The sequence below is a fragment of the Aethalodelphis obliquidens genome, unplaced genomic scaffold (assembly GCF_003676395.1).
Source record: "Aethalodelphis obliquidens isolate GAN/ISIS:26980383/991018 unplaced genomic scaffold, ASM367639v1 scaffold35, whole genome shotgun sequence".
NCBI lineage: Eukaryota > Metazoa > Chordata > Mammalia > Artiodactyla > Delphinidae > Aethalodelphis > Aethalodelphis obliquidens.
The window spans coordinates 11,217,637-11,245,212 of record NW_020837979.1 but is presented as its reverse complement, the minus strand read 5'-3'; the positions used below and the strand labels follow the sequence as shown (position 1 = coordinate 11,245,212).

General features: G+C 37.5%; 1 protein-coding gene across 4 annotated transcripts in view; it reads right to left on the bottom strand.

Annotated features, from left to right (window-relative positions):
• The window catches only part of ZC3H6 (zinc finger CCCH-type containing 6), a 63,014-nt gene extending 36,008 nt beyond the window's left edge, over positions 1 to 27,006 (bottom strand). For 3 of the 4 annotated variants that reach the window (XR_003437695.1, XM_027129050.1, XM_027129051.1), the window contains exons 1-3: positions 26,584 to 27,005; positions 7,492 to 7,672; positions 582 to 704 (exon numbers count right to left, since the gene is read on the bottom strand). Coding sequence is in view for 3 of the 4 variants with exons in the window: in XM_027129050.1 (XP_026984851.1) it covers positions 582 to 704; positions 7,492 to 7,672; positions 26,584 to 26,615 (336 nt within the window). In the remaining variant the exon portion in view is untranslated. Of the gene's footprint in view, positions 1 to 581; positions 705 to 7,491; positions 7,673 to 26,583 lie in introns of all 4 variants that reach the window. The other variant, XM_027129052.1, reaches the window with a different exon arrangement.
• Positions 27,007 to 27,576: the final 570 nt, after the last annotated feature.

Genomic DNA, 27,576 nt, shown 5'->3' with positions numbered 1-27,576 from the left:
ACACATACATGCAGTATATGCAGTATATATACAATGGAATATTACTCAGCCATAAAAAAGAATGAAATCTTGCCATTTGTGACAATAAGGACGGACTTAGAGGGCATTATGCTAAGTGAAATAAGGCAGATAGAGAAAGATAAATATCACTATTATTTCTCTTATATGTGGAATCTAAAAACCAAAACAAATGAGCAAACATAACAAAACAGGAACAGATTCACAGATAGAACAAACAAGTGGTTACCAGAGGGGAATGGGGATGAAATAGGTGAGGGAGATTAAGAGGTACAAACTTCCAGTTGCAAAATAAATGAGTCACAGGGATGAAATGTACAGCATGGGGAGAACAGTTAATAATAATGTAATATCTTTGTATGGCAACAGATGGTAACCAAACTTATTGTGGTGATCATTTTATGTACAGAAATATTGAATCCTATGTTGTGCACCTGGAACTAACACAGTGTTGTAGGTCAATTATACTCCAATTTAAAAGAAAAAGAGAGAGAAAAAGAAATAGTTAAAATGGTAAATTTTATGTTCTGTATATTTTATGACAATAAAAATAAAGGCAATACCTGAGGAAATGGAATGTCATAATCCCTGTAGAAACCACTTCTTTTTCTGTGGGAACTTTCTGTATGTTCGACCTCTGAATCAAGGCTGTAGTCCGAACTATCATCACTGGATGGAGAATTATGCTAAAAGAAGGAAAAACCAAAAATGTTACATTTACAAAAGGAAAAAAATTTAACTAGTATCTAGATAAGCTTGTTTCAGCCAGAGGTGCCAACCAACAGATTATATTATCCTAGTAGGTTCTGAAGTATTAACTGGAAAATTCTTGTTCCAAAGACCACCTCCACCCCAACTCCTCTGAAATTTTCTGAGGAATAGTACATCCTCCTCTTTTCTCGGGGATTTTAATGGCAGCATTTTCCCCATCATCCCTTTGGCCCAAGGACTTCAAATAGAAAATACTGCACCTCTATGCTCTAAAGTGATCTTAAATTTAAGTTAATCTTTATTTTTAAAATCTTTGGCTGCGTTGGGTGTTTGCTGCTGCGTGCGGGCTTTTAGTTGCTGCGAGCGGGGGCTACTCTTCGTTGCAGTGCACGGCTTCTCACTGTGGTGGCTTCTCTTGTTGTGGAGCATGGGCTCTAGGCACGCGGGCTTCAGTAGCTGTGGCATGCGGGCTCAGCAGTCGTGGCTCGCGGGCTCTAGAGCGCAGGCTCAGTAGTTGTGGCGCACGGGCTTAGCTGCTCTGTGGCATGTGGGACCTTCCTGGACCAGGGCTCGAACCCGCGTCCCCTGCATTGGTAGGCGGATTCTTAACCACTGCACCACCAGGGAAGCCCCTAAGTTAATCTTAAAGGAAATAAAATTGGTTCCTCATCACCAAAAAGAGTCCTAGAACATGAATAGAGTATGAAGTAATTTATTTTTACCTAAAACAGCTTTAGAGTTCTTCATCTATTGCATAAGTACCCTAAATCTAAAAGATATCAAAACATTCCAAATTATAAATATAACATAAATCCAACCCACAAAATTGAACAAAGATGAAATGCAAACCACAAGTAATTGACAGTGATTGACAAATATCAAGAATAAGCTTTTTCAAGTATGAATGCAATTTCAAAAAAAATAAATCACGAAATATCCTCCATCTAGCCAAAATAATTACCTTCCCAGGTTGAGCACCCTCTTTAAAAAAATTTTTTGAAGTTCTTATCAACAAAGACACTGACTCTGTATTTTATCATCCTTGCATTCCCAGCATCTAAGACTAGAACAAACTCAGTAAAAATGTGCTGAACTAAATTGACCTCTTGATACTTTTACAGTAGAAGGATCTGTTTTCTTCTACTCCATTCTTAAATGCTGGTTTAAGAAGACAAACTGTTTTCCTCCACCTTGTTCTTAAATGTTCTGGGGTTTAGTTTTGGGGTGCTGTTAATTCTGCTTTTGTTGATCTGATAGGTGATATGAAGATCTTTTTATAATTATGCTATGAAACGCTTCAAGCTTAACTACCTGATCTTTTTGGTTAGGACTTGAAATAAATATTGTCCATTTAAAAGCCAAGTTTGCTCTGTTACTAGCAGAAGTCAGCTCTGGCTCAAAAGAAAACCTTTACCTTGAAGAACACTAAAGGGGTAAGGCTTGCTTAAGAAGAAGTTCAAACAGAGGCATTGCTTCAGGAAGAGCCATCAGAGAAGAGAAGATTCTGTTTAAGGGAGAAGATTCTTCAGGCTAGCCCCCAAAAATGAGTCTAGAACACAGACGTTAAGAAGTCATTAGGAAGGCTATTATAAAAAAATATGTATGTGGCTCACCTACAGTAATAAGAAGTAATTATTAACCCAAAATTAGCAATTGGACTACATTAAAAAATAGCTGGAAATAGTAGAGAGTAATTAAAAATTATTAAATTTTTAAGTGAAAAGGATAGTATACTTTTTTTATTTCAGAATTTTTGAGTTTCTTTTTTTTGGTTATTGTTTGGTATCTGTTTGGTGTTTGAAAGTGTTCCCTTAATTTTGTTATTTTACCTATAATACACTGGTGGATTATTTCTTTCAATACACTTGGTTGGTAAGTACTAAAGTTCAAGTCTAGGGACTTTCCTGGTGGTCCAGTGGGTAAGACTCCACGCTCCCAATGTAGGGGGCCCTGGTTCGATCCCTGGTTGGGGAACTAGATCCCTCATGATGCAACTAAGAGTCCGCATGCCACAACTAAAGATCCTGCATGCTGCAAAGAAGATCCTGCATGCCACAACTAAGACCCAGCCCAGCCAAATAAATAAATGTTTTAAAAATAAATAAAGTTCAAGTCTCAGTGATTATGCTTTCTATAGAACTCTTAACAAACATGACACCACAACGTTTTGAGTAAAGAGGGTAAAAGACATAGTCAAGAACTAATTAACAGGATAGACATTTAGTGACCCCTTTAAATATTCAAACAGTAACAGAAAGAATTTAGGGACTTCAGTGACTTCCCCAAACCATGCCAGCCTTTTCACACCTTTTTGCTTTTGTATTCTCTGTGTCTCTTTGGTCAACGAGCTAATTCCTACCTGTCCTTCAAGATTTATCACAAAAAATCTCCATGTCCAATAGTAAGAGAATGATACTAAAGTATAATACAGTACAGAGCAATCAATTAAAATGGTATTTTAGAAGATTTTATAGAAACAACAAAATGTTTATCTGTACTATTAAGTGAAAATGCAAAATATAAAATCAATTAAATGGCATTTCTCTAATAATAATTGTCCACAAATTCATTATTACTCCTACCCTCAAGAGGTGGAGATTAATTCCTCTCCCTTTGAGTGTGGACTAGACTTAGAAGCTTGCTTCTAGCAAACAGAGTTTGTCAGAAGTGATTAGGTTATAAAAAAGACTGTAGCTTTCATCCTGGGTGCTCTCTCCTGCTCTCTTGCTTTGGAGGAAGCCAGCCAAAGCACGAGGTCAAAGAAGTGGTATGTAAAGGGGTCCACATGGTGAGGAACGGAGGCCTGCCAAGAGCCACATGACCGAACTTGGAAGAGGATCCTGCCTTAGTCAGGAGATGACTGCAACCTCGCAGGAAGCGCTGAGCCAGAATACCAAGTTAAGCCGTGCCCACGTTCCTGACCCACAGAAACTAGGAGACAAACTTTTGTTGTTTTAAGCTTCTAAGTTTGGGGTAATGTGTTGCGCAGCAATAGTTAACTAATACAGGTTTTGGTATCTGGAAATGCGGTGCTGCCAGTACAAATATCTAAAAGGTAGAACTGGTTTTGGAACCAGACAGTGGATAGAAACTGGAATGATTTTAAGAGGGCACTAGTGAAAGCCTAAGATCACCCTGAATTATTGTTAGTAAAATTTTGGACTTTGGGGCGACTTAAAAGGAAAGTGAGAGAGATCTTATTAAAACTGGAAAAAGGGAGATCCTTGTTATGCAGTGGCAGAAATCTAGCAACACTGTTACATTCAGCAATATGGAAAGTAGAAAATGTGTCTAATGAACTAGGTGATCTAGCTAAGATTTTCAAGCAAAATGTTGAAAGTACCTATCTATGAGGAAAGATAGATGAATTAAAGGAAGAACTGTTAAAAAGGAACCAGGACTTGATGGTTTTAAAAGTTCTTAGCCTCAAAATATCTAACTTTGTTTTTGTGCTTCCCTTTTTTCTTAATTAGTTTGGCCAACCCGTGCTGCAGGGGGCACAGGTTCGATCCCTGATGGGAGAACTAAGATCCTGCGTGCCGTGCAGCATGGCCAAAAAAAAAAACAAACTACTGACTTTTCATTCTAATTTGTTAAATTCTACTTATAACTTTATTAAGCCCTTCCTTTTTGTTTCTGTCTTACTTTGCTGTTTTCTAGATTTTAATACTATAATAATTTTTCTTCTGATAATTTTTTAGCTATCTTCCATATGTCAAATTCTATTATTATTTTCACGTAATTCGGCAGATTTATTCTGCATTCAAAAGTGTTTCTGTTTTTCGACTTTGTTATTTATGTCTAGATTTATTGCATTGTGGTTTGAGATTGCTCTTTGTACTATTTCTACTCCATCAAATTAATTGGAGTTTTCTTTGTTGCCTATGACATGGTCTATTTTTATGAATATTCCAAGTATACTTGAGAGAAAGATATATTCTCAGGATTCAGAGCTTACTATATATTTATAATATTTATAATACTATATATTATAATATAATATTATAATATTTCTTTAATATCCTTACCACCTTTTCATCCATTTGATTAATCTCCTTGGGTTAAGAGAGGTATACTGGTGTATCTCCTGTTATTACTGTATTCCTGTCTACTTCTTCTCATAGTTCCTATAGTTCCTGCTTTATGAAAACTGATGTTTAAGGGGATATTAAATAACAATAAATAAATAAATCTTCACTGTGAATTATAACCTTAACATTATAAAATGCCCTTCTTTGTTTCTTTCAATGCCTTTTTGACCTAAATTTGACTTTTTCATATATCAACACTGTGATTTCTGCCTTTTCTTTCTTTGCATCTGCCTGGTATAGCTTCACCCACTTTTCATTTTTTTATTTTTTTAACATCTTTATTAGAGTATAATTGCTTTACAATGGTTTTACCCACTTTTTAAATCTTTCTCTTTTACATAGCTTAGAGTTGGATTTTGCATTGTTGGGAGGTATATCTTTTGGTATTAGAAAGATTATATTTTTGTTTCAGTTATTTCTTTCAAGTTGTCTTTTTCCAATAACCTTAGTCCCTATCCCTTCTTTGCATACTATTTGTTTACTAGTAGGACCAATATTGAAATTAGGCAGTAACCTCTTCTACTTCCTCTCTTTCATTCCCAGGATAATAATTTGAAGTATATTTAAAAAGTCTCAGTTAATAACTAAAAAACTACCAAGAAGGTTATCCTGCTTACCATATATTCTTCTGCTTTCCCTGACGTTTTTTACAGCTGTAATGTTTCGATACATAATTTACTGCCCCCCATGTCCATCATTTAGTCTTAGCTTTACAGACTAATACGTAGTGTATGTAGATCACTCTCACTTTTTCAACCAGTCATTTTGGTTATCTGAACGTGTGCTCTAGGAGATTCTATGAGAAGTCTTATGATAATATTTCCTGACTTCTATTATATACAGCTTTTCTGAGGACTTTATATTTGAAGTTCAGTATTTAGCTGGATATAAAATGCTTGGCTTGCATTTTATTCAAATACGTTACTCCATTATCTTCTGGCATAAAATGTTGATATCAAAAATTTTTCTATAAATCTGACTTTCCTTTCTTAATAAGTGGCTTGGTCTTTTTGCCTAAATGACCAAAGGATTCCCTTTTCCCCCAGTTCTGCTGATGCTGTTTGATCATAGTCTGTATTATTTTCTTAATTTTTAAAAATCATTTTGAAATGTTAGGTTAAGTTTTTCATGTTTTGTGGGCATTCTTTCCTTTCTGGAAGAATATTATTCTCCCCAGTTTCCTCTTTTTTTTTTTAATAAGAATAACGTATATGGAATGTGGTCATGGTCCAATCTTGTTGCTCATGTGTCAAAGGAGGAAGGAGCCAGGAAAACTTTCCTAGCTTCACTCTCTAGGGTTATTCTTCTGTCGTTAGCACATGAGGTATTAAAAAACATGGCTGTGTATCTTCTGAGATATGCCACCCCTGCTCCCTTCCCCCATTTTCTTTCCTTGGCCCTAGTATTCTTGTCCTCTCAACTTAGATTCTACTCCTAGCAGTTTTCTCCTCAGGGTGGGACTCTGTCCTAGAAGAGATTTAGTTGATGAGTATTCATCAGGCACAGACCATTCTAGCACCATACAATCTTACGTGGTCACCTTATACTCATGTGGGAATTGGAAGCTACTAAAGCCCCCTCTCAGTTTCCATTGCTGTTTCTCAGTTTGGCCGACAGGCTTTCCATGTTCACTGGGGACTCCTGCATTGAGATGAATACCTGTTGGTAGTTTGTTTTCTGGAAGTTCTTTTTACCTTTCTTCTGCTTCATTTCACACAATTGCTGATCCTACTCTGGTCTTGTTGCTGTCTGTGGTTGCTGTCTGTGGTTTTTTATTTTTGAGGTTTGTGAAGATAACTTGTTAGTTCATTTTTTGGTAGATGCTGCCAATGAATTTTTGGTTTTGCTATTCTAATTGCTCTGTTTTTATGGGGGAAATTCAGGGAGTTTCAAAAACTACCCCACCACTGCTGCCAACTTTTCTCTGATTTCTCTGTCAGTATAGGTTTCCCTTCTTCTCAACCACAATCCACATTATTCTGTATCCAGCACCCAAGTGCTCTCTTGATAGCATTTGTTTTTCAATTGTTTACAGCTCTCTCCTTCCCTTTTCAATGTAATCTCTATAACAGCAGAGACCATTTCATTCATTACTATAACCCCCAGCATACAGCACAGAGATTTCCACAGCAAGCACGCAATAATACTTACAAATGAATAAATAAATGAATGGATGGACAATGCCAGTGCTGTTAATCTACATCTGTAGAGAATGAAACTTTCTTTCCTTAAGCTTTCAGTATTCTTGCATACAATCTTCCATCAATTTAAAAGATTTATTCTAATTTGCATTAAAAGTTACTTTGATTATTTAATTTTTTTATTGGAGTTGAGTTGCTTTACACTGTTTTGTTAGTTTCTGCTATACAGCAAAGTGAATCAGCTATACGTATACACATATCCCCTCTTTTTTGGATTTCCTTCCCATTTAGGTCACCACAGAGAACCTAGTAGAGTTCCCCTGTGCTATACAGTAAGGTTCTCATGAATATTTTTTAAATCTTTAAAACATTTCATATAATCTTTATGTTCATAAAATTTCTTAAGCACATAAAAAGATCTATTCCATATATTTTATAAGAAAACAGGCAATGATTTATACTTTGTAATTTTCAGTGTTTTATATTTCATAAAAATTTACCAAAAGAATAAAAAGTAGATTCTAACTAACCTTATGTTTCTCACGTTTTCTCCTTTTGGACTTTTTCTTCTCTTTTTCTTTCTTGTGTTTTTTCCTTGATTTTCTGTAGGCTTTCTCATTTTTCTGCTTTTCATCCTCTTTTGCTTCCTGTTCTTGTGTTTCTTCAAATCCTGCATCATCTATTTCACCATCTTCTAATTCACCATCTTCTCTGTAAAAGACAATGAAAATTTTAATTTTCAAAAGTCAATTCTAAAGAGAATCTTACAGAAACAGTTCTAAAAGAAAAAAAAAGCATGAGCCAAGAATTTAAGTTATACTCATTTAGATCAGGGGTTGGCCAATTTTCTATAAAGGGCTAGATAGTAAACATTTTAAATTTGCAGGCCACATATGGTTTCTGTTGCAAAATCTCTCTTTTTTTACAACACCCTTCAAGAACATAAGAAGCAATTTCAGCAGCCATAGTTTGCCAACCTCTGATTTAGAGTAAGAGCATTGACTCTCACTCAGTAAACGAATGAACGCATGAATGCAATAGTATCCCAAGGTAATACAGCAATAGTTACCATCTATAATACTAAGCTACCATAAAAATGAAAGAAAGAAAGAAAGAAGAAAGAAAGAAAAAGAGGGAGAGAGGGAGGGAGGGAGGAAGAAAGGGAGGAAGAAAGAAATTAAAACACTTTAGGAAGCAAACATTCTAACTACAGGAAGGAATTTAACTTAGTGACCTGTAGACAGCTATAAATAGCTTTAAAATAAAAGCAATGTAATATATTAATTCTCACCATAAGAGTAAACTTCAATAAGAAGACAAATTTCAATAGGTAGATAAGTAATCTACCTACTGAAACCTGAACCACAAAAGCAGAATAATAAATTCCTCAACTTGAATCTGTAAAAAATATTCAGAGTAAAACCCCAAATCTACAAATCTTTATATTAATTATGACATTTTTATAGTTATAGAAGCCCCAACGTTCACTAACAGTATTTTAAATGCAAATTAACCAACTGATCTACATGGGAAGATAAATACATAAAATAATTTTAACATTTTATCCTGTTTCCATACAGTTTGAAAAAATGCAAACAACTACAAATATTACATGGTGATACAGAAAGATAAATGTCTTTTGTGACTGGAAGCAAATGAGAAGCACACAAACTATGGTGTGTGCATTTTAAAGATACTTTTAAATTACTAGAAATGTGTGATTTCTAAAATGCAAAACTGATCATGTAGCACTCTCCTGCTAAAAATCTTCAATGATGTGATATCTCAAATTTGCTTCAAACAATCCACCGAGGATGAAGGAAGTGGTCTCAACAAGACTGGCCATGAGTTGGTAATTGCTGAAACTGTGGGATGTGTATATAAGGATTCATTCTACCATTCTATCAATATGTGTTTGAAGTTTTCCATAATAAAAAAGACAGTATCAGTGATTCCCTTCTGACCTGAGGATGATGTCAACACTCCTTGACTCCAAAAGGCCCTTTATAATTGAGTCCCTGATTCACCAGCTAATTTCAATTCAAGTCCCCAAGCCTTAAACATTGCCTTAAAAACTCTCATTGCCCTGCTCCTCTCAACATCCACCCTCTCACCTCCTTCACCGGCTAAGTCCAATTCAATCTTTAGGACCCGGTTTAGATGTCCCTTCCTGCAAGATGCCTCCACTGACTACTCAGGATTAGGTGAGCTGCTCCATCCTAAGCACTCCCCTAATAATTCTCATTTCTTTATCTCTGCACTCTACACGTTATGTCTGAATGACTTGCTTATTGGTTGGTGAAAGCGGGGTATGGGACTGTCTTTCACAGCTGTATCTCCTAATCCCTAGCACGGTGCCCTGCTTTTTACTGAATGACTGAATGTAAAATACCCGTAACCCTTGCCATTACAGAACAGGCACACAATATCACCCTGTATTGACTGTGAAGTCAATGTTGTTTTTCTCCAGTTTCCATCATAAAATCAGAGGTATATGTCTATTTAGGTGGACTTGAAAATTTCATGTGAGGCAGGTTCAGCATACTGGCTGTTTTAATTTAAAAAGTTTTGAGCTTTCATAACACTATAATACCTATGGCCCAAGAAAAATGAGTGCATATATTCACCCAAGGACAAGTATAAAGAAGTTTTTTAACAGCTTTAGTCATGATGGTAAAAAACTGTAAACAACCCAAATCTCCATGAACACGTGAATGGATTAATAGTGTTTCATTTACATAATGGAATACTATAAAGCCAAAAAACTTAACTACTGTACTGCTACACATAATACGATGAATGTTACAGACATAAGCAAAAGAAGCCAGACACAAGGGACTACTGTCTGACTCCATTTATATGCACTTCAAGAACAGGCAAAACTAATCTATGGTGATGTGAGTTAGAACAGCGATTACCTCTTGGAGGGTTATAGCTGACAAAAAAGGAGTACTAAGAAGCCTCCTAGGTTGTTAAAATATTCTCTATAGATGGGTATGGTGATTACTACATATACACGTGTGTAAAAATTCATCAATTCTTAAAAATTCATTTAAGAATTGTGCATTTTACTGTCTACATGTAAAAATCTAAATGCAAACAACAACAAAATCTACAGGTGTTCATCCTTTCTTTTACCATCATTCTCCTCCAGTTTGAGCTCCTTAAATCATACCTTAAAACCACTAATTCATAATTAGCATTTTTGACTAGAGCTATTTAAATAAAATACTCAAGCTGAAAATGCTGCACATGATTATGTTCTACTTTACTTAAATTCTTTACCTGTGACATACGGGAATTTATATTTGTTATTAAACATAAAACACTGAAAGTTTAAAATTTTTTCTTTCTTTTCCTTTAGCCTCTTTATCATTTCAACATTCATACAATAACACATTTAAATTTGTAAATTTATGTTTGGTTACATAAAGGAGAGTAAAAGGAAATGAAGAACAATGATCCACACTTCTATGAGCTGCTTCCAATGCTTTAAAAAATCACCTTTGGGCACAGATGGAAAGCATGTGTGGCATAATGGAAAAAGGAGACTTAGTAGGAGGAAAACTGGATTCTAATTCTAGCTCTGTCAGCAAAATAAAATAAAGCTTTCTTGACTGAGCACCTACCAATGTATCAGATACTAATCCAGCTCTGTGAAAAATCAAAAATAGAAGAGATAATAGAAGTAATTAAGAGTGCTTGCCATTCTCTAGATTTTGAATTAACACTATTATGAAAGCTGTTGTGGTTATTAAACCCAAGATAATTTGGGTTTTTTTTTGTTTTTTTTTTTTGCTGTACGCGGGCCTCTCACTGTTGTGGCCTCTCCCATTGTGGAGCACAGGCTCTGGACGCACAGGCTCAGCGGCCATGGCTCACGGGCCCAGCTGCTCCGCGACATGTGGGATCTTCCCGGACCGGGGCACGAACCCGCATCCCCTGCATCGGCAGGCGGACTCCCAACCACTGCGCCACCAGGGAAGCCCAATTTGTTTTAATTTAATAAATAAAAAATAAAAGTTCCTAAGTCAACCATATATGGGTGACTTTTTATTAATGTAAAAATAGGGGGCTTCCCTGGTGGCACAGTGGTTGAGGACCTGCCTGCCAGTGCAGGGGACACGGGCTCGAGCCCTGGTCTGGGAGGATCCCACATGCCGTGGAGCAACTAGGCCCGTGAGCCACAACTACTGAGCCTGCGCGTCTAGAGCCTGTGCTCCGCAACAAGAGAGGCCGCGATAGTGAGAGGCGTGCGCACCGCGATGAAGAGTGGCCCCTGCTTGCCCCAACTAGAGAAAGCCCTCGCACAAAAACGAAGACCCAACACAGCCAAAAATAAATAAATAAATTTAAAAAAATAATAGAATGATTATGTCCTTTTTAGAAGGAGTCATAGTCATGTCACAGACATGTACATAACCGTCCAGTTAATAAACAAAATTATCTTTAAAAGAATTTCTCTCAGGCATATCCATAAAGACAGTTAGACTAGAGGAAGAATGGGGAATGACTGCCAATAGGTACAGAGTTTTTTTTAGGAGTGATGAAAAGTGTTCTAAAATTAGATAGTGGTAGCAGTTGCATAACTCTGGAACATCCTAAAAATCAGTGAATTGTATACTTTAAAAGGTGAATTCTATCTCAATAAAGCTGTCATTTTAAAAAATAATAAAATAAAATTTTAAAAGATTTTATCTCTAGATTTAAATATCTAGACTGGAGACAACTAGAGAAAATCATAATACACTGTAGTATAAATTAAAGACTCTGAAACTGGTCAATGCCCTCACTGTTCTTATTCTGAGGTAACTAGTCACTAAATCCTTACAAATTGATACGCCTCAATAGAGAATTCTACTTTTCTCCATTTTGATATTGTTGGCTATTAAATTAACCTGAACCATTCAGTCTTACCTCCACAGGTAGTGTCTGCTTTTTCTTTATGCTTGCCTAAAGGCTCCTGTTACAAGCTATAGATCAGAAACTGAGTCTTCTGGAAGAAACACAAAAGCCTCAATAAAAGACTATACAGGGCTTCCCTGGTGGCGCAGTGGTTGAGAGTCTGCCTGCCGATGCAGGGGACATGGGTTCGTGCTCCGGTCCGGGAAGATCCCACATGCCGCAGAGCGGCTGGGCCCATGAGCCATGGCCGCTGAGCCTGCGCGTCCGGAGCCTGCGCTCCACAACGGGAGAGGCCACAACAGTGAGAGACGCCCGCGTACCGCAAAAAAAAAAAAAAAAAAAAAAGACTATACAAGTGCTCCTGGTGGATGATATTACAAAGATATTACTCATGAACACAAGCTTCCTGGGATAAGCTGATAATGATCACTACAAAAAAGACATTTTTCAGAGTAGACAAGTTTATAGAAGGAGACTGCTTATCCTAAAACCAAGAGAACACAAATTTTCTAGATGCTTGAAAATGATTGCTTGTAGCACTTTTCATGCTTTGTTCTAATTCATCCTGTCATTTCTCCCTTACCATGGATGATAAATGTAGGGGAACTGCTCTGTACCAGTGCCCTGGCAACCCTACATGTCTCCACATAGGCCACACAGGCAAGGCTCAACCACAGGCTGACCTATACCTTAGCAGATGCCCTGTGGTCCCCCCGAAGTATGGAAAGATAGGTGCTGCTGCAAGGCTATTTCTCACCCACCTCCTTATTTCGTGGGAGGCTGCTATAAGGCAATTTCTCACCCACCTTCCCTGCTTCCGGTGAGGACTTAGATTTTCCACCTTGCCCACTCCTAAGTGTACAGCTGCAGGCTGAAAAAAACTGCATAGCTGCAGTATGGAAACTGTTCCTCAGCTACAAGAGTGCCCTACCACTCACATTACCTATGATCCTCTGGTCTCTTTGATTTCAGTGTTATCCTGTAGGACAAGGGACACGAGAAGCTGACCCGATGCTGATATTCAATTTGTCGTCTATGTATGAAATAAACTCTCTGAATCTTACTCGCTGAACCTGTAAGCAGGTGTCACAAAAAACTTGCTTGGGTCTAGGATTTGCCCATGCCTGCTCTGATTGTTTCCCTCAATCTGTATAGCTTATGTGTGAGCCTCTTGATTAAGCCCTAACCTAACTCCCTACCTTATACCTCCCAAACTAGGTATTTCCCCTCAAGGAAAACACTGGCTGGCCATATTGGGGTCATGGAAGAGCTACCTAACTTGAGTTTCTGTGCTTTTATGTTTATCCCAAACTGGACCTTGAACATTTACATCCTAGATGGTTTATCAGCATTTGTTTCAGAGAGTTTGTCTTTACAAATTACCAGTGGTAAAATCTGGATACCTACCAGCCTTCAAATCACTTTTTATCCTTATCCTTTACCCAATACATCCTTACACCCTCTGGAATGTACTGGTTTGCAGAAACTCAGCTTATCCCTTTAAAATGACTGTCTACAGCCACGGCAACTTTCACTTGGTTTGTTTTACTCCCCACGCCTGTCTTAGAACTTAGTCAAAGTCTCAACCCAAATACAAATGCCTTCAGGAATGGGATTTTGTACAAATATATGGGCAAAATTATATATTTTAACTAGCCTAATAGCCTTCATAGTCCTATGACAATCTTTGCAAATTTTGTTTAATTCTATGTATGTTATCTGTACCCCAGAGATAACAGAATTCCTTTGTTACTTTTGTTACAAGTAATTGCTCTTTTGTTTTTAAAACTATATGTGGCCCTTCTAATCTTTATTTCCTGAATCAACAACATGGTTCACATATTTACTTCATCAAAACCTAACTTGCATATATAAATAAAAAGTATATATAACAATGTAATAATTAGACATTTTTAGATATTTCCTTCCTATCTCCTTCAGGAGACCATGCTTCTCTGGGAGTGTCTGAAGGGACACTGATCTCCCTAGAGAAAAAAACAAACAAACAAAAACTGTTGCTCCCTTAAAGCTAGAATCCTTAGGGCTCTATCTTCAACTAAGGGGGTCATATAACTTGGAAAAATATATCAAAAATGTGTTGTTAACATTGACTGAAAGAATAAATAATACTGTAAAGCCCTAAAAGTACAACAAACTAAAGTCATTGATCCACGTGGTTGTAGATCACAGCATGGCCCTGGACTTCTTCCTGGCAAGCCAAGAAAAATATACAATATGGCGGATACTTCCTGCTTCTTATGGAATAATTCCATAAGGAAAGTTGACCAATCTATACTCAAACTAAAAGACAACTTGGCTATCAAATGTGGACTCAGCAGGAGCCTTAACATCTAACCTCCTGGTCAAGTGAGGAATCTTTGGTCATCATTCTCAAGTGCCTTCCAGTTTCTCCTTTTAACAGTCACGGCTACTCTTACTTTTCTTTCAATGCCTGGTCTCCAGAGTCAGATATACTACTGCACAGCTGTTATTTCATGAGATGGTACAAAAATTTATTTTTATAACAGAAGGAAAACAAAGGGACTCAGTTAAGCCAAGGCCTTTTTAATCAGAGTTCCTACAAGATCGTAGCGTACACGTTAACTTGCTGTTTACGTGAGTAGGACAAGGGGAGACTGTTAAAGCTCTGCCAAGTTCCCAACATGCGCATACAAAAAAAGTGCTGTGTGTCCTTGAGCCTAACAGACACTTTCATATCCCTCCTCAGAGATCGTCATAAAGCAATGCCTGTGCTTTTGTGACAGAAGCAGAAGAAAATCAAAAGGAAGAATTTCTATTTCCCAAATGAACCAATCAGAACGTAATATCTCGAATTCCTCCCAATATGTAATAAACATTTTATACTCCTCTTTATCCCTTCCACTTTCAGCATGGAGAGACCCACTGAACTTGTTTCTTAGCCAGCAAGCAGATTAACAGATTAATTTTGCCTTTTTTTTTAAGGTTCTGATAGAGTTCTATTATTCCTTGGAAGCTATTTATAGAGACTTTTATTGAACAAACTGTAAAATATGCAAATAAATCACAGTTAAAATTCTAAAGCTTAAAACAGTGCTAAGACTAAGATTAGTTTACATAGCGGCATGCCAGAAATCCCGGACTAATTTCTAGATGTAAGCTGCAAATTTGACCCTGAGCTTTAGGAAACAGGATAAGGTATAAGACAACAGTGCTTTTAGGACAAGAACAGATCAGTTGCTCAAGAGAAGCACAATTTTGTTTCTGGGAGAAGGGAGAGAAATTTCTCCTCTGAGTCCTTATAAATATTATCAGATACAATGGGCAGTACTTGATACAATGGACACTATCTTCAATAGTGTCCATACAACAGTTTATCACTTACAGCATACCCCAATTTGAACCAAGGGCATGATGCCAAAGTTCAATTGAGAAGAAGCAATTATATGAGGAAACAAAGTAATATTGTCCAAGTACACAACTGTCTGGTGTTCTGATTTAATCCAGGGATGAAAACCACAGCATCTAGAGCAGCATTTCTCAAAAACTATATGTTTATAAGAATCTTCTGCCCTCCCAGCAAAAAAAAAAAAAAAAGTGCCATTCATTCATTTAACGTATTTATTCACTACTAACTGGGGATACGACGGTAAACAAAAAAGACACGGCTTTCTTCTCTCATGAAGTTTTCAATCTAGTGATGGCGGAAACAGACATCAAAGAATCACACAAATAAATATAAAATAACAACCATATACGAAGGAGGTAAAAGTGCTACGAGTGTACCCAATAGGGAAAAGTCATGTCAGGGAAGTCTGGAAGGCTTTCCCTGAGGAAGTCATGAATGAACTGAGATGATGAGTTAGCCTAGGAGAATAGGGGTAGGGAAGGGCCTCTGGCAGACAGAGAAAATAGGATGAGCAAAATTTCTTTGTATGAGAAGTGAGGCAGGAACGGAGACAAGGCCAGTGTCACTGGATCATAGAGGAAAGGGGAGAAGCTGGTTCATAATTATACTGGAGTGATGGGTAGCACTAGATCATGCAGGGCTTTGGGCATGTTTGGAGTTTATCCTAGAGAAATGAAAAAACACTGAACGTGTTTTTTCCAGGAAAGGAGGCATTGTAATTAGATCTCCATTTTGAAATACAAATTTTGGCATTGTAATTAGATCTCCATTTTGAAATACAAATTTAATTGAGAGTGAAAAACAGATCTAGAGGAGAGACAAAACAGATACAGCAAAAGTAGGATGCCACTGCAACAATCCAAAAGAAGAATGGAACAGATATGGAGATGCTGATACTAGACGCACTCCACTCGAATACAATCACTCTGTTACTGATAGGAATGTTTTTTTCTCCAACAGTGTTGAGGCAAAAAAAAAAAAAAAATTAGCTGAAAGCTACTAATATCGAGAAATGAATAGACTATTATCTTTCAGGCAATCCTCTGTGAATATTACAAACATTCCCATGATTTATACCTTTAAAATGTCACCTCATTATTGCTGAAGTGACCATTCCTTTGAATTGGGTCAAGATTTCCCTTAAAAATAGTAAGGATATGAATGAATAATATGTTAATATTCTCTATCATAGCAGCAAGTAATCCCAATCATTTAAGCCTCAAATTATTCAAAGAAGGCATTATAATTACCTGATGCAGTAATGAATGTATCAGTAGCATAATAAAGAAACATCTAAATTCAAGCAATGTAACTTCCTGGTGAACTTCCCAGTATAAATTTTGTGCAGAGTACACCATGAAGTTATTAAATTAAAAACCTTTTGAACAAAGAAAAGGAGTCCTTAGAGGGAGATTTATGCTTTTATTTAAACACATTTTCAGGAAATAACAAAGATTAAAAACAAATGATCTATACATTCAACTAAAGCACTTGGAAATGGGTAAACTGAAAAGAAGAGTGAAAATAATACATAAGAGGACATAAATCAACAAAATAGAGAAAAACAATAGAGGATACAAATAAAACTAAAGGTTATCTTTTAAAGAAGCATTACAAGTCCCCATTCACTACAGTACCAGGTTGTCTTAGTCCTGCAAGCATTCAAATCTAGATATGAACAAACAGAAAGTGTAAATGATTCAATTTTAGCTGTAGTAAGTTAACTCTGTTTCCCCATAAAGGCCAAAATATTGCCTGGAACCTTTCAAAAGCTTGGGGCCATCAGAGGATTATGGATATATGACTTAAACAAATAATTTAAAAATATTCCTCAGGGCTTCCCTGGCGGCGCAGTGGTTGAGAGTCCGCCTGCCGATGCAGGGGTATACGGGTTCATGCCCCGGTCCGGGAAGATCCCATGTGCCGCGGAGCGGCTGGGCCCGTGAGCCATGGCCGCTGAGCCTGTGCATCCAGAGCCTGTGCTCCGCAACGGCAGAGGCCAAAACAGTGAGAAGCCCGCGTACCGCAAAAAAAAAAAATTCTTCAGCAATTTTTCGTCTATACTTTTCATCATCTAATTATTTCACTATTTGTCTATCTTCAATTCCAGCTAATGTGTTCATGATAAACTAATATTAATTCTGAAGTAAAATAACATCTCAATCCAAATTTGTAGTCAAAAAATAAAATTATTTTTATATCATCATATAATACGATTGTCAACAATTACTGAGCACTTACTAGGCTGCCAGGCATGTTGGGTCAGTTCATTTTACCCTCATGTTAACTCTATGAAATACAGGTGACCCTTGAACAACATGTGGGTTGGGGTGCCGACCCTCCACGCGTAATTTATAGTCGTCCCTCTATATCTGAGTTCCTCAAAACCATGGTTCCGTATCTGCAGATTCAACCAACCCAGGTTCGTGTAGTACGTAGTCTTTCCTATTGGGAAAAAAAATCCAAGTGGAAGTGGACCCAGGCAGTTCAAACCAGTGTTGTTCAAGGGTCAACTGTAACTATTATTATCCCCATTAAACTGGTGAAGAAAGGAGACAAAAAGCTTAACTAACTCTGCTAGTAGATGACAGAGCTAGAACCCAGCCTAGGCCGTCTGATTCCCAGGCCCATCTTTCTTAACCCTGTTGCTATAATAGTCACAACATGTGTTTAGTCTTAGGAAGAAAGTGCAAATAGCTAAACCCCTTAATAGTAGCTGATATAGAGATTAAGAATCATACCAAATGGTGGCTAACACATGAGGGTGTTTACTGTAAAAATTTTTTCAACATTTTTGTATGTTTAAAGTAATAAAATTTGGGGAAAAAAACTTCATCAACACATGATTTGGGTGGTATTTTAAGAGATGATATAGAGAAACTTGCGGTCTGGAAGTTGCATTTCTGACACGTAAAGTAAATGTGCTATACTCCAATAAAAATTAATTAAAAAAAGAGTAAATGTGAGTTACTTAAATTCCACAGGAGTTATTTTAAGATCTGTCAGGAAACAGAGCTACCAGGCTAGACCAGTTGGATTGATGATATAGGGTTTTCTTTTTAATGAACACTCTGTTTTTAAGTGCTCAAAGGAAAATTTTTTTATTGAACAGATTAAAAAAAAGACTCGATCAAATCATGAGAGCTGGAAAATGGGTCTCCCTATTTCATTTCAGGGTTCCAAGCAAGCTGATAAAAAGGGGTGCAGTCCAGGTAACCGCCTACCAAATGAAATTCTCTACATCAAAGTCAGAGAGGGGAAGAAAAGAGAGGAATGTTGCAAGAAACGAAAATTGCTATGTTATTACTAAGGCTTGCCATTCAATTAAAACAAGACGGGGCTAAGCACCAACATCCAGAAAAGAATCTGTAATACTTAATAAGGTAGTTGGCTTTGACCCAAACCAAAATCAAACAGGCAAAAAACCTCTCTTATTTAATGAGGACCCAGGGCTCTGGCAAAGTGAGGTCACTTGAACCTGGAAATTAAAGTAGGAGTGTTAAACAAGTAACCAACAACAGATTTCTTAAAAGGACTATATAATGCTTTAAACTTGTGACATGTTAAAACTGAATACTTAAAAATAATCATAGTAGGGCAGAAGAAGAAAGGTTCTAGAGCCAGAAGGATGTGGCTTCAAATTCTGTTTCTAGGTATATAACCTTGAACAAATGATCTCAACCTCTAATATTCAGTTTCCTCAACTACAAAATGTAATGAATCAATTTACCAGCACAGAGTTAAGGAGTAAGTGAGATAAAGTTAGGTAATTACTTAGCACTGTACCTAGGAGACAGCCCTCAACAAGTTTCCTTTCTTCTTGTGATCTACTTGAAATACATGCATTTGAATAAAATGGGTATGCTAGACTACAGGTACTTCCACAGAAACTGGGAAAGGTTATAAATCCAAGGAGCATGGATTGTAACGGGAAATTTCTCTTATTTTCCTTCAGAGAATAACAATGAAAAACTATCTGAAACAAGTAGAAGCAGAAAGGAATCTGGGGTAGACTAACTTTGGAGTCTGTTCCTGAGGGCCTTTCTACTTATCATTAAGCAACACCTAGCAATGACAGTCTGTGTGAAAGCTTCCATGTTTCCAAAGTCTCCTGAATGCAGCAAGACACAAGATGGAGTATAATACCTAGTATTCAGAGGGATTATGATGACAATACATATTCATGATGATCCTAAGTAACTAAGAAAAAGCTAAATCAGTAACTATTTAGTAAGACAGGAAGGCATGCCATGTATTTTAAGAGTTCCTTCAAAAAAATTCACAAATTTGGTTTCTGATAAAATCTTTGCTAATGCTTAATTCCCTGCCCCCATCCAATGCCAGCTAGAATAGGTACTGCTGTGTATCAATTTATGAAATTAAATTTATTTAACGCATCCTTAAACTTGTATGTTTAACATCATGAAGGAAAACCATACTATTCCTCAAACATCCTTTATGCCATGAGCAGAGACTATAACATAATTAAAACTGAATTAGCTTGCCATAGTTTTTTTTGAGACTACATTTAAAAAATTCCTTGTTTTTGGCCCCGCCATGTGGCTTGCACGATCTTGGTTCCCCCACAAGGGAATGAACCCAGACCACGGTAGTGAAAGCCCAGAATCCTAACCACTAGGCCTCTCCCTAAAATTCTTTTTTATATTTCATTCACTATCTTTGCTATCTCACTAAGCTAAAATTCATTTACTTTCATTCCCTTTCAATTTATCCTTTTGATTTAGGTCCTCTGATGTTGACCAGAGAAGCTAGAAATCCAACTGAAATGAATCTCAGCAAATAAAATACCCTTAGAATTTGAAAGCCAGAAAACAATCTTCTAGGCATCATGATATCAAAACAAAAGTTGAAGAAGTCTTGAATGAATCTATAATGAGCTGGGTAAAACTGCCTGTGACCCAATAATATCCAAAAAGGATACTTGGTATATAAGTGCCCAATATCCCAAATTAACTGATAACCACATTAACTATAATATGAGGAACTGGGGCTCCAGGATTTGGGGAATGTGGTGGGAATATATATATTTTTTAAATCCAAAATAGGCTTTGCCTGAAGTATCCAACTAAAGTACCTTTCTTCGTTCTACCTTGGCCTGCTTCAAGTCAGCTCTGGTATCCCTGAATGTGACATGATCAGGGATTGTGTGATCATTAGTTTAGTGTAACAAGGTCATATATTAAAAGGCTGTATCAAGTGAATTTACTGTTAGTATCTGAACATTCACTTTCCAAGTTAAGAAGATATTTTAGGTGCAATTTAGAACTAGAATCTCCTTGTGTGCTTTATATATTGACAATTTATGAATTAGATGAAGTATAAATGTACATTATTAATGCAAGAGAAAAATGTCACAATTGATGATTATGAAAGCTATTTTACGTACAAAAGAAATTTTCAAATAGTCAAATAGTGTAATAATATTGCAAGAGTTAGCTGATGACTTTAGAAAGAATATTATATCCTTTTTGAACTGACAAATAATTATAAAAATTTAAATAAAAAATGCAAAGTAGAATAATAGAAATTATGTCATAATTCTAACTTTGTTCAATTATTGGCATACTAATATCGACATCATTGAACAAAATAACTTCTAAAGACTATGTTTAGTTTTTAATTATTTAATTCCATAAATCTTTCAAGAAAAAAATGCCATTTGGGAATTCACATCTTTTATGGATAAATGAAAAACAGAATGTTAACTTTGCTACCTCAAAATTTCATGAGGAGAAAAAACTCCAGTTATGTGCAACGTAATCAATCATGTTTGCCCCAGAGAGTTAAAAAATATATAAAAAAGAAAACGTTAGAGGAAAAAAAATTCCCTCAACTATCTTGAATTCCACTAATCTCAGTTGAAAATGACCCTCCATTCACTATCATGTGCATTACAGTAATCACAGGAGCACCTAACAAGAGGCAGTGCTGAAAATTATTGTTACTGTACTGTAATGTCCTATTTTAAAAATTAGATCTCTAAAATTTCTAATAATGAATTGAGGGACAATATTTCAGATTTATCACATATTTCAAAGGTTTAATCTATGGCTTCAGCCCTAGCGTTAGTCAAATGCTGGTTTTCACACTTGGACATTCGGCATTCGGGGAAAAAAATGGTGTGTGTGTGTGTATATATATATATATGTAACATATATATAAAGTCAAATATGTAGGTATTTCTAACTTAGATGCGTTATTCTATTTCATTTTCATTTGCTTGCACAAAACATAATTTTAAAACAGACTCCTATGTACTCCAAGGGTGTAGAAAAGAAATCAACCCACAACCTCCTTTATAGGCCAAAGAGTAGAGGTTATAAAGAACTTAACCCCACACACAAGTACCAGTGAGCTAACATTTTATTGTCAGCTGCAAGTATTCAAGGAAAATCCAAGCAAAGAGGTAACGGTTCTTCTGACCTCTTACGAATTTTCAATGAATTCCCTTAACAGTTTGAAACTTGTGTTTTCTATAGTTAAAAATTTGTAGATTTAAGTTAATTTAATTGATTTCATAATCCCTTTTAAAATAATGTGAAAAAAGTAATATTCTTTATAAATTCGATTTTAATGTTTTAAGATTTAGAAAAACCCTTTGTCATATAAGATGAATTTATAATGAACTACAATGAAATTGCCTGTGATCAATACCTCAAAAAAAAAAACAAAAACTTTTAAGTGTCCCAAATCCAACCCAGCATCTGCTATCAGATTTCCTATCTTTATGACAAAATGGAGGCAACATAAAGAGTACTGAAACCGAATGCCGTAAGACACAGATTGTGCTTCTCAGCTGCTTAGCCACCTTGGTCAAGTTATTTACCCTCTAAATCTATTTCCGAAACTATAAAATGAAGACATTAATATCTGTTCTTTCTATATGGACCAAATGAATTCAAGTACATTAATTATAAACAGCAACATATGTATAATATTGAGTATCATGAATTCTAAATCTAGGTTCTTTATTTTTGTACCACTTTTATAAACAGATTGTTATTTTTATGTGGTTTTACGTTATAATTTTAATGATAATTAACTTAGGACACCTTAAAAACTCGTTTTACGTGACTAAATTGGCATTCTGATATACATATACATCCTCATGTGATGAAGATGTCTATTCTACCATAAAAGTGTGGGCTCTGGAGTCATTATTTGAGCTCCCACTGATTTACTCTGTGAATTTTGGAAATTTACCAATCTCTCGTTTACTGGAGTCAATGCCTTCCCTCACTAGGCAATTAGTTAATTTATTCTTCCAGTTTCATTGAGATATAATTGACATACAGCACTGTGTAAGTTTAAGGGGTACAGCATAATGATTCGACTGGTTGTTTGTAAAACCAGACATTGTGTAGGAAATCAAAGTGAACTCTGATGTAAGAAAAGGCATCTGCAACTTTTTAAATGAAAATTATTGACTTCTTAAAGTAGGAAGGGAGATTGGAAGTAATCTAGTTCAACTACCTTATTTCACAAATAAGAAAAATAATCATGAAAAAGAAGAGAGCATTAACCAAGCTAGAGGAAAAACTAGGATCACAACCAAGGTTTCATTCAGAAAACGGAGCTCTCTTAAATATACCACATTTCAATCCCAAACAATTCAAGAAGTAAAGGCTAGAATTTACTGGATTACTTCCCCATGCAAACTTAATGAAGAGTTAAAACTAACACTGCAGGTAGGAGTTTGCATTCTGGATTCTTACCTAGGCTCTATCTGTGGGATCTCAGAGAAATTACTGAACATTGCAATACTATATTACCTCATGGGATTAATGTGCGAATCAAAGGAAAGCCCTGTTACAAATGGAAAGTGTAATCATCTTCTTCACCCTCACCTCTTCATACTCTCCCGTGTAAGGTTTCAATCGCTATGTGGGGGAGGGAAAAGAAGGGGAGGGAAAAGAAGGGGAAATATAAACTACTACAATTCTGACTAGCTGGAGTTTTGGTGATCTCGGTTTACATGAGGAAGGAAAGCGGGGAGAGGAGGGAAAGAAGGTGGGAAGGTTGTTCATCATGGGCAAAGAATAACTTCCTCCCAAAGGAAAGTATTACCCATACCTCCTATCAGTTAGACTCTGAGAATCACAAGCTCTCATACTGATCATGTTAAAATTATCCTTTTCCCCAGTGTAGGCCCTTAAAACTTTTGACCTTTAGCATATTTCAAAAAATATGTAACAATTACCTGGGCATATATTTATCTTTCCTTCTCAACTGTACTTGTGTCCAGAGCAGGGCCTCATACTATTTAGCCTTTAAGAGTTATCTGTGAGTTGTTTTAATTAGGTCAACATTCAGCTGAAATATAAAGCTAGGTGGCTGGAGCTGTGCCTAAGAGAACTGGCTGAAAGGGAAGAACTGAATGCAAAGACAGACAACACCTTTATCTCCCTTTGACTTGCTCCAACTCCTTCTCCACCTCTATTAATTCTAAAGATCTATGCATAAGTCCTCTTCTAACAGTCTACATAGTCACAAGTTCATTTATAGGTATTTTTATATTAATAACACTTTATAAAAATACAATGTTTTCACTCCAGGCATGAAAATATTTAAAGGAAAGTACAAATGGGTATTTTTTTTTAAGTTAACTAATTTGGCAAACAAATCTTATGCAAAATGTTCACCACATAAAACACGTACAAGAAAACAATTTTTTAAAAGAAAAAATTGTTCATTCTGTGAATTTCCATTTACATGTAGAATCTCATTCTCATGTAAACCATCATAGTAATATTTTAATTTGTATAATTATAGCAGTTGTAAATAAAAATCATAGATTTAACTTTTTTCCTGTATCTTTTTTTCCAATATCTTAATTTTCAAAAATGACAAAAAAAGAATATCCTTGAGACAATGCCAAGCTCCAAATACCAGAATTCATATATCTTCTCCATTTAACTCATGGAAAGTTTTATCACAGTATAAAGTAACTAGAGTATGAAAGCACAGAATATTTTGGGATTCCACAGATTAGTCCATTTTTTCCCAAATTTCTTAAAAATTACCCAGGGACCCCATTAAAAATACAGATTACCACAATCCTCCCCTAGAGATTTCTTTTCCCCCCTAGAGATTTTGATTCAGTTGCTCTGGACAGGACAAAAATCTTTATTCCGCAAAGTGATTCTGATGATTAGCTAATATTGACCTAGTATAGTGGTTCTCAATTTGATACATGTTAGAATTACCTGAGGAGCTTTAAAAAATCTTAAAGCTCAGACCAATGGAAACGATTTCAACATTTTTTAAAAACCTCCCCAGAGAAGGTTGAGAACCACTGATCCTGTAGAAGTCGAAAAATTCTTATACAACCCTCTTAACAATTAAGAAACTAAGCCTGCTCAAGTTCACAAAGCTAAGTAGTAGCAAAGCTGGAGCCAGAACCACTTCTCCTGAATCCTAGTTCACTTTGATTTTAGATATAGTTGTTTTGTTTTTCATGTAGGTTGACTTAAAAAAGTGTGAAAAAGATAAACCTTCTTGCCTCAGAATAATACTGCCACTTAACAAATGGATAAATTAAAACAGAGCTAATCTTTTTGCTTCAGAAATCACCAGAAAATAGTTTTCTTACTCCTAATATAAAACAAAAAAAGACTAAATACACTACTGCTTAATCCCTACTTCCTATCGCCAAGCTGGTTATATATCTTACAAAGAATTATTTAAATTTTTATTTTTAATTTCTAATTCAGTATTTTAAAATTTCAAATTCTTTTTAAAGTCCAGCATCACAGTTCCTTACTAGAAAATTAATTCGATATCTGAATTTGGCAACATGGTTGCTTCCTTAAGTAGAATACATAATTCTACATATTGAAGTTTCTCTGTGAACTAACAGAGAACAGATTTCCTTCTTTCACACAAAAGAATGAATTTTAGGCTGCATTAGCAAAACCCCATCATTGGTTTGTCCACAGATACTCAGAGTGGGAAACTTCGCAGGTTATTAGTTAACCCATTCCAAGAATTTTCTCATTTTAATAACAGGATAATGTAAAATAATCATGAAAAATGTGTCAAGTGCAAGCTTACATACCCATAATTTTTTTTAAGAGCATTTTTGACTTTCTAAAAATTACGACACGTTTAATTAACTTGCCTTCTGGCCGTCTACATTTATTATTACGGTACCAAGGTTGTTAAAATAACATTTTTATCCCTCTCAAAGTTGCCAGATATTTCGATATTTCAAATTTCAGTAATGTTTGTGATTTCTGCTTTTGGATTTAAAAAAAAAAAAGAAAAAATGTTTGGTATACTTTACCAAAGCAGGTCACATTACTTCACAGGTAAAACTTCAGCAATTTGTATACAGCCTAGAGTACAATGTATACTTCTGATTAATGCTATTCACAAGGGAGTAACTGCCGGGTTCTGGACCTTTTAAATATTCTAAATAAGAATCAGATGCAATGGATTTTGTTCCAGCAATTTTAATGAATGAAAGCCCACCCTTTCTTTTCTAACGATTAAGATGGATATCAATATGAATTCAAAACCTAACCGAAACTTAAGGATGCTACTTGCGCTATTTAAAATAGTAAATACCCGCAAACCGTTAAACGGAACGAAGAATGGGCCTCTTAAGCCATAGTAAAGATAAAAAATCAGAATCTCAGTTAAATGTTCAAATGATACATCACAGCATTTAGAAAATCGGGCTAGACTGGACAATCCATGGAGTTTTTACTTTAGGAGAGATCTGTGCTACACTCAGGTTTGCAAAGTCTAACTATTTTGTGTTAACGTTTGAAACTTGCCATTTCAAATTGCGAGGGGTAAGCCTGTACAGATACACAGCCTTTAGGAGCTGCTTAAAATTTCCCTAGAAAAAGACCAAAAAACCACACGTTTATTTTTAGGAGTGTACTAGGGTAGTAGTCAAATAAATCACCGGTTATTGACAATTCTCGGCGGGTCCTCGTCGGACGGGGACGCCGGGCCCCGCACCGGGAACCGCTTCCTCCGAGCGCGGGCTGGACCGCAGCCCCGAGCCGGCGCGCGGGAACCGCCCGGCGCCGCCGAGCCCGCCCGGGGGCGGGGGGCTCGCACGTGCGGCCGGGGGCGGGGCCGGCCGGGAAGGACCCCGCGCGGGGAGGCGGGCGCGGCCGGGCCGGCCTCCCCGCGGCCGCGGGCCCGGGCTCTCCATCCGGGCGCACGTCATGGGACGGACGGAGCCACACAGAGACGTCTAAGTCATGCAGGAGGCGCGCGGCCCCGGCCCGCTCCCGCCGCCCCAGACCCCTCCTCTCAGCCGACAGAAAGACAGACAAGAAGGGTTCCCGACCTGTCGTGCCCTGCATGTTCAGAGTCTGTCATGTTTGGTCAAGAACGGGGCGGGGCTGGAGGGCAGGTCTGCGAGGCCGGCGGCGGCGGGGCGCGGGGAGGATCCCTGCGCCGCCTGCGGGTACCTGCTCCCGGCCGCCGCCGGGAGGTGACGAAGTGGTAAAAACTCACGGTTACTAGTGAGCGACACAGACACAGACTTTCCAGTCTATTAACAACCACGCCAGAGAGGTGGGGCTCTAACTGCAAACACTGGGCCACGGCCCCGCGCTGCCGGCGCTGCCGCTTTAGTCTCTATTCGCCGCCGGTGGCTGAGGCTTGGGAGCGGGCGGGCGGCGCGCAGCGACGCGGGGATTTGGACAGTGGCCGTAACGGTGATTTCTCCTCACCAACATGGCGGCACCCGCGACAGGCGACTCGGTAAAATGGCGCCTGCCGCAACACCTAGCCCGGGACTAAAGGGCAGGAGAGATTCCTCCGCGTGCCGCGGCCCTTGCCCAGCCCGCCGGGGCCGAGCGCGGCGCCCATTGGAGGAGACGCCCCGTCAATCACCTCCGGGGGCGAGCTCTCACGCTTCCCCTGCGAAGCGGCGGAGGTGGCAGTCTCTGATGGCGATGCCGGGCGGCGCTTGTAGTTCAGGGGGTGGGGGTGGCGTCCCGCGGGACCTGCAGTCTTTCCGCGCCTCCGGGGCCGGTCCGCGCCGGTCCGAGGTTTTCCCTGCGAGACGCCGCCTCCCAGTGATGGGGAGTTTCAGACGTGCCCTAACAAACGGGCCCTTAAAGCCAGCGGTTGTGAGCTCGGGTGGGGTAATAACTCGCGGCTGCTGGGTCGTCATTTATTCTTTTTTTTGAGTCGTCATTAAAAAACAAAAAACCTTGGTTGCTTAAATAATGGGAATATGTACTTTCTCGTTCAAGGTTGTAGCGAATGTCTCTTTTTGTAATGTTTAATACTCAGAATCACGTTGTGAGGAAAACTTGGCATGTAACTTTTT